Source organism: Centruroides sculpturatus, unplaced genomic scaffold, assembly GCF_000671375.1.
Source record: "Centruroides sculpturatus isolate CEXI.00-Female unplaced genomic scaffold, Cexi_2.0 scaffold1503, whole genome shotgun sequence".
Classification (NCBI taxonomy): Eukaryota; Metazoa; Arthropoda; class Arachnida; order Scorpiones; family Buthidae; genus Centruroides; species Centruroides sculpturatus.
The window spans coordinates 163,408-174,396 of record NW_019385697.1 but is presented as its reverse complement, the minus strand read 5'-3'; the positions used below and the strand labels follow the sequence as shown (position 1 = coordinate 174,396).

Below are 10,989 nucleotides of genomic sequence, written 5' to 3'. Positions count from 1 at the left end.
TCCGAGATTTACCTCACGAAAATTTTTATTTTTCCTTTTGACTGCTTCCGAAAGGACTTCGTTGTACCTTGTGTAAGCGCGTCCTATTGTTATATTAAATGCGAGTGACATTGTCAATCATTGTCCGTGTGAGTCTCTGGGTCCAGTAACCACTACCCCCGTACATTCGTAAATTCTCGCGTCGTCCCGACCGATGGCGGGAAGAGCGAGTATCCCCGTCTTTCACCGAAGATAGACCATCGTCGGGTAGCATCCTTACACCGCGACATCTACAGGAGTTGGCTACAGTTTGCGTGGAATGTCAGAACGTCAGAAATGATAAATCATTTCTGAACGTTCCACTCAAATTGACTTTCTGACTTTTAGGAGACATTCTTTGCCACATATTTCAAGCCTTGATCCTCATAGTCTTGTCCTCTGTAAAAATTCGTCTCGTACGGCAGAAAACTAAAAACACAATACCTTTCGTCCCAGGTAAATTGCTGCTGCTTATAACGAACACGTAATTATCATGCAATTCTTTTGTGTTACCTTCGTACCTTGTGACTATAAAATGTTAGTGCATATTTTATTATTAAACTTTTACAAAAGGCAGTACAATAATATTCAAAATTCACATTTAGAAAATAGCAAATTCGTGACTCGAGTCTTAAAAGGCTAATTTCTGGGTAGATTTTACAGTTAACGTTTACAGTAACCGAAATTGTAATACCAAAAACTCAATTTTGATTTGTTACGAAACACCAAAACATGGATAATTTTCAAAATTAAGCGTCGAGAATTATTTAATTAGAGTGATGGAATTCTTTTTCGTGTTTCTTTCGCGAAACTTGGTCAGGAAATTCTTGTTGACAGAACTGACATTGGAATTTCTTTTCTTCAATTTCCATTTCTTCAAATTTCTGTCGTAACGATTTGTCCAACTGCATATTTTCTAAATCCACGGTCATGTCTTCAATCAATTCTTCGGTGTTCTTCGAAGTAAAAGTATTAATAATTTGTCCCGAAGCAGTTTTATCATATTCCATTGGCTTCTTTGTCTGAGCACTGGTCGATGGTCTTTCAAAGGAATATGCTGGCTCTTCTACATTTTCTATGCTTTTCTAAAACAGAAAGCGTACATAATACTATCGAATTGAAGTAACTATAATTAATATAAATTTATTGAATAGTTTATTAATTTTTAAGTAATTCGGACGAAAATTTGTGCAGTATTTACATGATTTTTGTGACAACTTTCAAAGATATAGATTTTCTTTTGCATTCCTACATATAATTTTATATATACAAACAATATTCGTGTGGGCTCTAATTATAATAAATTATTTTATGATTTGACTATTTGTTCGATTGTTAGGAGTAACGAAAGTATTTTAAATATATATTAAATAATAAATAGTTGAATATATTGCGTAGCTTGTATTTCATAAGAAACACAAAGCTTACAATGTTTGCAGGAAAAGTTGATGATTTTTGGAATATAAAAATGAATAGTGTAATTGTTAACTCGCAACATTTATGACGGTCGCAAAATGGCACCCAATTGGAGCAAAATGGCACCTTTGACGTTTTATAGAGTAGGATGACGAAGAATTGTCTTCTTTCTCTCGTAAAAGATTATAAATTTTAATTGATAAAAGAAACTTACGGCATTAAATCTTATATAAGATTTTATTCTTTTGTAACAAAGTATGCGAGTTTCTATTAATTTGGATAAAAATAATACGATTTGTGAGTATAAGAAACCTATGCGAATAAGAATAAGTCTCGAAACAATTACAGTATAATCTCCGAATAGCGGACACCGTCGGCACCGAGAAGTTTGCCCGCTATTTAGAGGTGTTTGCTATTCGGAAGTACTAAATGCCGGCGGCTAAGGTGTATCTTAACCCGGCCAGGATAAGTGAAGAGCATGGTGAATTACGAAAACGTGACATTTGCGTTAGGAATGTAAATATACCGAAAAGTACACCTAGCATATATAATTATAATATATATACAATATATTATTTCTTTTTTCGCTGTAAAAATATCGTCTTAATTGAATCGCGTTTAAATGTCGAGTTACGAAGGCGATGAGAAATATTTTCGGAATGTTACATTTATGACGTCATTTACGATCTTAAGTTTGTTTTTCGTTACCACTGCACTACGGTTCTCGTCGAACGAATGGATAACCTTAACCAGATCAAACTTCTCTAAAGAGATAAAGAATGACTTCTGCGGTCAAAATTCGTCGTCTGAACGATTATTTGAACCGATTCTTATAATTTTAAAATATTTCGTCCGTAATTAATTCTTTCGGAGTATCGAAGACGTGGTATTACATTTTCGTAAGGTGGGTTACGAACGACGGGGTCCGTTATTTAGGTTGTCCGCTGTTTACAGGTGTATATAATGGATGTCCTATTCGAAGGGTCTGGGGATTGTAAAAAAGTAGTAGAGGTGCCCGCTATTCAAGAGTGTCCGTTAATGGCAGTTTCGCTGTATTTGGAATCGCATAAAAGATTATATATATTGAAAACTTACATTTAAAAGAAAATTTAATTTAAATCTTTCATACTTTGTAAATTATTTTCGATTTGTTTTCTGACGAGGATAAAATTATGTTTGAAAATATCGTTATTAGAATTTTGCTAAGATTCATCATTGCGTTTTATATTACATATTAATTAAACGACTGATAATTACATATGAACCGAAAGATTTCATTTAACTCTTATATTTTTAATATTTATTAACCTTTCGTGGAATGTAAAAATAGAAAATAGGTCATTCGAATCAACGTAAATTCTGATACAAAGATCTCGTGAGTACAAATTTATGGACTACTTGAAAATAATTAAAAAAAGATTGCCCATAAATACAAAGTAGAACTTTAATCTGTATAATTAAAATTTTTTCTCCGCAATTTTACCGAAAAATTAAGTAGTAATGTATGAAAGTAAAATATAAAGAAGAACGAAAAATTAAATATAAATCGAGCGAGATACAATTAATCGTAGGAAATCTTAAAGGTTCGTTGTAATTGAAAATAAATGTAATTTTTGAAGTATCAAACTACAGAAAGATCTTGTGATCGGGTTGTGTAACTAATGACGCAAACGTCGACCTGTAAATAATCGTCTTGTTGTTAATGGGTGATTCTTTAGATGCACATTTACTAAGTCCGTTTACATTTATATATCAGAATTATGTTAATTACGATAGAAAGAAAATTATTTACTTTAAATCTTATATTTAAAACAATAGATTTCATCGGAAGAAAGTATGATAAGAAGATTTGTAACGTGACCTGTCTTACTTATGAAGGTGAATTTAGTTTCCTCGCATTTTAATATTCGACAATTAAAAATATTTTTACAACTACCTGCAAGTACGATGGAAATTTTTCCTTGTGTTTCCGGAAATGTGATTTCTGCGTAAAGGCTTCGTCGCGAACATCTAACGAATGTGGCCATTCCTCCGAATGAGTTTTCGCGTGTAATTTTAATTCCGTTGCGGATTTACAAATTTTCAGGCAAACATCACATCGACGGATTCTCACCTTCGGGTCCTTACAAATAATTTCATACATTCAATACAGTTAAATATTTGTTATAACGTATGTAATCAATTATTTAATTTTCATATATTTTGAAAAAAGTTATTGATATTAAGAATAAAGGACACGTTCGACGCCAACAATAAATAAAAATTACACGCCTCAATAAAGAAAGTATTTTATGTTTATGAGAAAATATCATTTTAGTATTTGTAGATTTGATTGTTCGGCTGCAATTTTGAAAAAAAAATTGTAGACCTATAAATTCCCACGGTCGTCTGTCCGTTCGTCTTTTCTTTCTTAATCTCCATAACGGAATTAGATACATAAAAGTCGAGACAAGATACAGAAAGCTTAGGAGCGGGAGGACCCGATTAATTTCCGATATACGAACTTCGGATGCAAATAGGAAGTCACGTTATTTCAATTTAAAGTTTTCCCCGAAAGGAGTTAAATAGATGACCATCACGACTCCATTGCTAAAGGGAAAGTATGATGTACAGGGGCAAGACGCTACTCATCACAGGCAAAGAGCATTGTGGCGGAACAAAAATTGTACTCCGGCATTGTGACGTTGATACAATAAATATTTGCTCTTTTTAATAGTGAAATACGTTGTAATTTAACTTAACGTTGTTTTTTACTTGCATTTATTATAAATGATCGTTTAGACAAGCAAATTTATAACTATACCAGGCACGTTCATTTGAAAACCGGAAAAGTGCAATTAAAAGGCGGGAGAACGAGCAATAGCGAAGTAATTTCGACGTACGAACTTCCTGTCGGAGGCAACTATAAATGAGACTGGCAACACTGTTGATGCGCGAGAACGTAAGACGACAGCTGCCCTCTTCGGCAGTGCACGGATAACAGCGGTGTAGCGATGTCTGATTTTTGACGAAAACCGATCGACATCCACTGGTACTTGCAGGTATAGTAAGGAGATCCCTGTATTAGTCGCCCACCGTGCACGAATAGTTCTATGGTTCCAAAAAACAACCACAGTTCTATGGAAGATTGTCTAAGGCTGGGACCGCGATGAATGACATCGAGTATTTTCCATAAAACTGCGGCTTTTATTAAGGTTATTAAAGGGGGCAATTAATTTTGCTTGACGAAACATAAAACAAAAATATTACAGTATGAATTTTCAAATGAAGTTCAAATGTGGTAAGCGAAAAAAAAATGTTTTGGGTCTTTAAAAAAACAATAATTCGATTTTTTTCTGTATATTAGAGTTTCTTTGATTATTACTTTAAAAAATGATAAAATATTGTGTAACTAATTATTTTATGTAGAATTTGATTATCTTCCGAATTATATTGGCTCGAATATTAAATAACTAGCAGGTGGGCCCGGCGTTGCTCGGGCAAAAGTAACGATAACTAAGATAAAGATTATTACGTTACAGTCAACCCTACCCGTTTTCACAGAATGCAAGAATTGGGTCCCCTTACAGAATTTTTAGATGGGTCTAAAAATATGTTCGATTTCCCGCAAAAACGAAAAAACTGCATCTGCGTATCGCACGTCGCTTTCTCTTAACAATTCCATTGTTACGTAAGATTTCCATTGTTGACACTTCCATTGTTACTNTCAAATTTCTGTCGTAACGATTTGTCCAACTGCATATTTTCTAAATCCACGGTCATGTCTTCAATCAATTCTTCGGTGTTCTTCGAAGTAAAAGTATTAATAATTTGTCCCGAAGCAGTTTTATCATATTCCATTGGCTTCTTTGTCTGAGCACTGGTCGATGGTCTTTCAAAGGAATATGCTGGCTCTTCTACATTTTCTATGCTTTTCTAAAACAGAAAGCGTACATAATACTATCGAATTGAAGTAACTATAATTAATATAAATTTATTGAATAGTTAATTAATTTTTAAGTAATTCGGACGAAAATTTGTGCAGTATTTACATGATTTTTGTGACAACTTTCAAAGATATAGATTTTCTTTTGCATTCCTACATATAATTTTATATATACAAACAATATTCGTGTGGGCTCTAATTATAATAAATTATTTTATGATTTGACTATTTGTTCGATTGTTAGGAGTAACGAAAGTATTTTAAATATATATTAAATAATAAATAGTTGAATATATTGCGTAGCTTGTATTTCATAAGAAACACAAAGCTTACAATGTTTGCAGGAAAAGTTGATGATTTTTGGAATATAAAAATGAATAGTGTAATTGTTAACTCGCAACATTTATGACGGTCGCAAAATGGCACCCAATTGGAGCAAAATGGCACCTTTGACGTTTTATAGAGTAGGATGACGAAGAATTGTCTTCTTTCTCTCGTAAAAGATTATAAATTTTAATTGATAAAAGAAACTTACGGCATTAAATCTTATATAAGATTTTATTCTTTTGTAACAAAGTATGCGAGTTTCTATTAATTTGGATAAAAATAATACGATTTGTGAGTATAAGAAACCTATGCGAATAAGAATAAGTCTCGAAACAATTACAGTATAATCTCCGAATAGCGGACACCGTCGGCACCGAGAAGTTTGCCCGCTATTTAGAGGTGTTTGCTATTCGGAAGTACTAAATGCCGGCGGCTAAGGTGTATCTTAACCCGGCCAGGATAAGTGAAGAGCATGGTGAATTACGAAAACGTGACATTTGCGTTAGGAATGTAAATATACCGAAAAGTACACCTAGCATATATAATTATAATATATATACAATATATTATTTCTTTTTTCGCTGTAAAAATATCGTCTTAATTGAATCGCGTTTAAATGTCGAGTTACGAAGGCGATGAGAAATATTTTCGGAATGTTACATTTATGACGTCATTTACGATCTTAAGTTTGTTTTTCGTTACCACTGCACTACGGTTCTCGTCGAACGAATGGATAACCTTAACTAGATCAAACTTCTCTAAAGAGATAAAGAATGACGTCTGCGATCAAAATTCGTCGTCTGAACGATTATTTGAACCGATTCTTGTAATTTTAAAATATTTCGTCCGTAATTAATTCTTTCGGAGTATCGAAGACGTGGTATTACATTTTCGTAAGGTGGGTTACGAACGACGGGGTCCGTTATTTAGGTTGTCCGCTGTTTACAGGTGTATATAATGGATGTCCTATTCGAAGGGTCTGGGGATTGTAAAAAAGTAGTAGAGGTGCCCGCTATTCAAGAGTGTCCGTTAATGGCAGTTTCGCTGTATTTGGAATCGCATAAAAGATTATATATATTGAAAACTTACATTTAAAAGAAAATTTAATTTAAATCTTTCATACTTTGTAAATTATTTTCGATTTGTTTTCTGACGAGGATAAAATTATGTTTGAAAATATCGTTATTAGAATTTTGCTAAGATTCATCATTGCGTTTTATATTACATATTAATTAAACGACTGATAATTACATATGAACCGAAAGATTTCATTTAACTCTTATATTTTTAATATTTATTAACCTTTCGTGGAATGTAAAAATAGAAAATAGGTCATTCGAATCAACGTAAATTCTGATACAAAGATCTCGTGAGTACAAATTTATGGACTACTTGAAAATAATTAAAAAAAGATTGCCCATAAATACAAAGTAGAACTTTAATCTGTATAATTAAAATTTTTTCTCCGCAATTTTACCGAAAAATTAAGTAGTAATGTATGAAAGTAAAATATAAAGAAGAACGAAAAATTAAATATAAATCGAGCGAGATACAATTAATCGTAGGAAATCTTAAAGGTTCGTTGTAATTGAAAATAAATGTAATTTTTGAAGTATCAAACTACAGAAAGATCTTGTGATCGGGTTGTGTAACTAATGACGCAAACGTCGACCTGTAAATAATCGTCTTGTTGTTAATGGGTGATTCTTTAGATGCACATTTACTAAGTCCGTTTACATTTATATATCAGAATTATGTTAATTACGATAGAAAGAAAATTATTTACTTTAAATCTTATATTTAAAACAATAGATTTCATCGGAAGAAAGTATGATAAGAAGATTTGTAACGTGACCTGTCTTACTTATGAAGGTGAATTTAGTTTCCTCGCATTTTAATATTCGACAATTAAAAATATTTTTTACAACTACCTGCAAGTACGATGGAAATTTTTCCTTGTGTTTCCGGAAATGTGATTTCTGCGTAAAGGCTTCGTCGCGAACATCTAACGAATGTGGCCATTCCTCCGAATGAGTTTTCGCGTGTAATTTTAATTCCGTTGCGGATTTACAAATTTTCAGGCAAACATCACATCGACGGATTCTCACCTTCGGGTCCTTACAAATAATTTCATACATTCAATACAGTTAAATATTTGTTATAACGTATGTAATCAATTATTTAATTTTCATATATTTTGAAAAAAGTTATTGATATTAAGAATAAAGGACACGTTCGACGCCAACAATAAATAAAAATTACACGCCTCAATAAAGAAAGTATTTTATGTTTATGAGAAAATATCATTTTAGTATTTGTAGATTTGATTCTTCGGCTGCAATTTTGAAAAAAAAATTGTAGACCTATAAATTCCCACGGTCGTCTGTCCGTTCGTCTTTTCTTTCTTAATCTCCATAACGGAATTAGATACATAAAAGTCGAGACAAGATACAGAAAGCTTAGGAGCGGGAGGACCCGATTAATTTCCGATATACGAACTTCGGATGCAAATAGGAAGTCACGTTATTTCAATTTAAAGTTTTCCCCGAAAGGAGTTAAATAGATGACTCCATTGCTAAAGGGAAAGTATGATGTAAAGGGGCAAGACGCTACTCATCTCAGGCAAAGAGAATATATTTTAAATTAAATAAATTAAAAAATATGATTAAAAATTGCAGTCCGGCATTGTGACGTCGTCACAATAAATATTTGCTCTTTTTAATAGTGAAATACGTTGAAATTTAACTTAACGTTGTTTTTTACTTGCATTTCACGTTCATTTGAAAACCGGAAAAGTGCAATTAAAAGTCGGAAAAACGAGCAATAGCGAAGTAATTTCGACGTACGAACTTCCTGTCCGAGGCAACTATAAATGAGACTGGCAACACTGTTGATGGGAGAGAACGTAAGACGACAGCTGCCCTCTTCGGCAGTGCACGGATAACAGCGGTGTAGCGATGTCTGATTTTTGACGAAAACCGATCGACATCCAGTGGCATTTGCAGGTAGAGTAAGGAGATGCCTGTATTACTGTAGTCGCACACCGTGTACGAATAGTTCTATGGTTCCAAAAAACAGTCACAGTTCTACGGAAGATTGTCTAAGGCTGGGACCGCGATGAATGACATCGAGTATTTTCCATAAAACTGCGGCTTTTATTAAGGTTATTAAAGGGGGCAATTAATTTTGCTTGACGAAACATAAAACAAAAATATTACAGTATGAATTTTCAAATGAAGTTCAAATGTGGTAAGCGAAAAAAAAATGTTTTGGGTCTTTAAAAAAACAATAATTCGATTTTTTTCTGTATATTAGAGTTTCTTTGATTATTACTTTAAAAAATGATAAAATATTGTGTAACTAATTATTTTATGTAGAATTTGATTATCTTCCGAATTATATTGGCTCGAATATTAAATAACTAGCAGGTGGGCCCGGCGTTGCTCGGGCAAAAGTAACGATAACTAAGATAAAGATTATTACGTTACAGTCAACCCTACCCGTTTTCACAGAATGCAAGAATTGGGTCCCCTTACAGAATTTTTAGATGGGTCTAAAAATATGTTCGATTTCCCGCAAAAACGAAAAAACTGCATCTGCGTATCGCACGTCGCTTTCTCTTAACAATTCCATTGTTACGTAAGATTTCCATTGTTGACACTTCCATTGTTACTTAAAACTTTTATTGTTACTTAAAACTTCCATTGTTACTTAACACTTCCATTGTTACTTAGCACTTCCATTGTTACCTAACACCGCCATTGTTACTTAACACTTCCATTGTTGATGGAAGTGTTAAGCCTTAATCCTGTTTTTCCCCCCCCGGGAGGAATTTCGAAAAATCCCTTCTTAGTGTGCGTTTTCGTGACGTACCCTATCTGTGTACCAAATTTCAGCTTCCAACTCCTAACCGTTTGGGCTCTGCACTTATTATTATTATCATTATTATCAACCCGTCTCGATTATATCATAGATAAGGACATGTAGAAAATTTTAACGATATTTACATGGGGAAATTTTGAAAAAAGGTGTCTTCTTAGTGCAGTTGTCGATTTACTGCTACGTGCGAAACCTTCGCGGTTGTGGTCGGAATGGAGTTTCGTGTGACCTGTTAGAATTTCGTCATTAGAAAATCGCTTTCCACAAATTTCGCACTGGAACGGCTTTTCGCCGCTGTGAATCGTCGCGTGAATGTTCAACGCTCGTCGTGTTGTAAACACTTTTCCACATGTCGCGCATCGATTGTCTCTCGTTTTGCCCTTTCCAAAAGTGTTCATTAAATATAAATTATTATTTATTTTCAGAGTTTTCGTTAATTATTCTTATAATTATCGGTATATACAGTACATTAAAAAATAAAAATAGACTTATAACCCACATCTCTTATCCACATTTGATTAATTTTTATTTGTCACGAAGGAAGGGTGTTTTTACAATAAAATTCAAAATTTTACTTACCATTTTTGTTATTTCATTGACATATTTTGGCAAAATTAGTAAACGACGATGGACGACAATACTGTTTTAATTTTATTGTTATTTGACAATGTGAATTGCGAGTGTCTCTGAATATAATTGTATGGTTTCACTACTTTTATTTCCTAGTAACTAAAATATACTACTGCAACAGAGTTGTTACTAGAGTTTCTCCTATCACTTGCAAAATTGTAATGTCTAAAAATAAAGGCGCTCGAATACTAAGTTGATTTACTTTCTCGTGGAGAAAAAATATATCCACTTTATCCCGCAAGCTTTTATTTTACGACTCGTTATTAACTTATTATTAAATAAATTGGCAAAAATAATAATTTTACAGTAAAATATGACGTATGAAAATGTCTACAATAAGAAGATATCGTTTTAACATCGGTGTATGGGTTTGGAAAATTAGTGTTTCTTCTCGCATGTATGGCTTTTATCAAAAATTTACCTATATACATAGTTGGAACTTTCCTCGTTTTCTGAATTTTTTTGGATTCGGGGTCTCAAAACGTGATTCGAAAACCCCGAAAGTCAAATTTGACGCCATTTTAAAACTTCTCGTGTTATCGGGAGTCACGGCCCAAATAAAAAGTTACCGACCGACTGTATATACGGGAATCAGAATCGACGATTTTTGGGGGTCGATTTCGCCCCCCCACACACCCGAAGTAATTCTGAATATCTCGTTCGAAAGAAAATTTGTTTTCTTAGGTAGTGTACGAGATTTCAAGTTTTTCTATAAAGCGGTAGCCGAAATATAACCAATCGAAAAGTGCAAAAATCGTCAAAAAAGCCGTTTATTGCAGACGCTGATAGAGGAA

At 33.2% G+C, this 10,989-nt stretch overlaps 1 protein-coding gene across 3 annotated transcripts; it reads right to left on the bottom strand.

The window, feature by feature from the left end:
- Window positions 1–542: 542 nt before the first annotated feature.
- On the bottom strand, window positions 543–10,342 carry LOC111641296 (zinc finger protein 675-like). Of its 3 annotated transcripts, XM_023387444.1 has the most exons (5): window positions 10,145–10,342; window positions 9,694–9,945; window positions 7,618–7,803; window positions 5,162–5,349; window positions 543–915 (listed from the first exon to the last, which is right to left on the bottom strand). In XM_023387444.1, the coding sequence occupies exons 1-5, from the start codon at window positions 10,145–10,147 to the stop codon at window positions 786–788; spliced, it is 759 nt and encodes a 252-aa protein (XP_023243212.1). In that variant the 5' UTR covers window positions 10,148–10,342; the 3' UTR covers window positions 543–785. The 3 variants fall into 3 exon arrangements, with proteins under 3 accessions (XP_023243212.1, XP_023243213.1, XP_023243214.1); XM_023387445.1 differs by lacking the exon at window positions 7,618–7,803; XM_023387446.1 differs by lacking the exon at window positions 9,694–9,945.
- Between the last annotated feature and the right edge of the window lie 647 nt (window positions 10,343–10,989).

What these genes read in the sequence shown, in the direction of transcription:
- LOC111641296 (XM_023387444.1), bottom strand. An exon ending in AATTTCCATCGTACTTGCAG is followed by an intron (nt 5,350 to 7,617) that starts GTAGTTGTAAAA and finishes TTTCTGTTTTAG; the next exon opens with AAAAGCATAGAAAATGTAGA. An exon ending in GAAAATATGCAGTTGGACAA is followed by an intron (nt 916 to 5,161) that starts ATCGTTACGACA and finishes GCAGTTGGACAA; the next exon opens with ATCGTTACGACAGAAATTTG.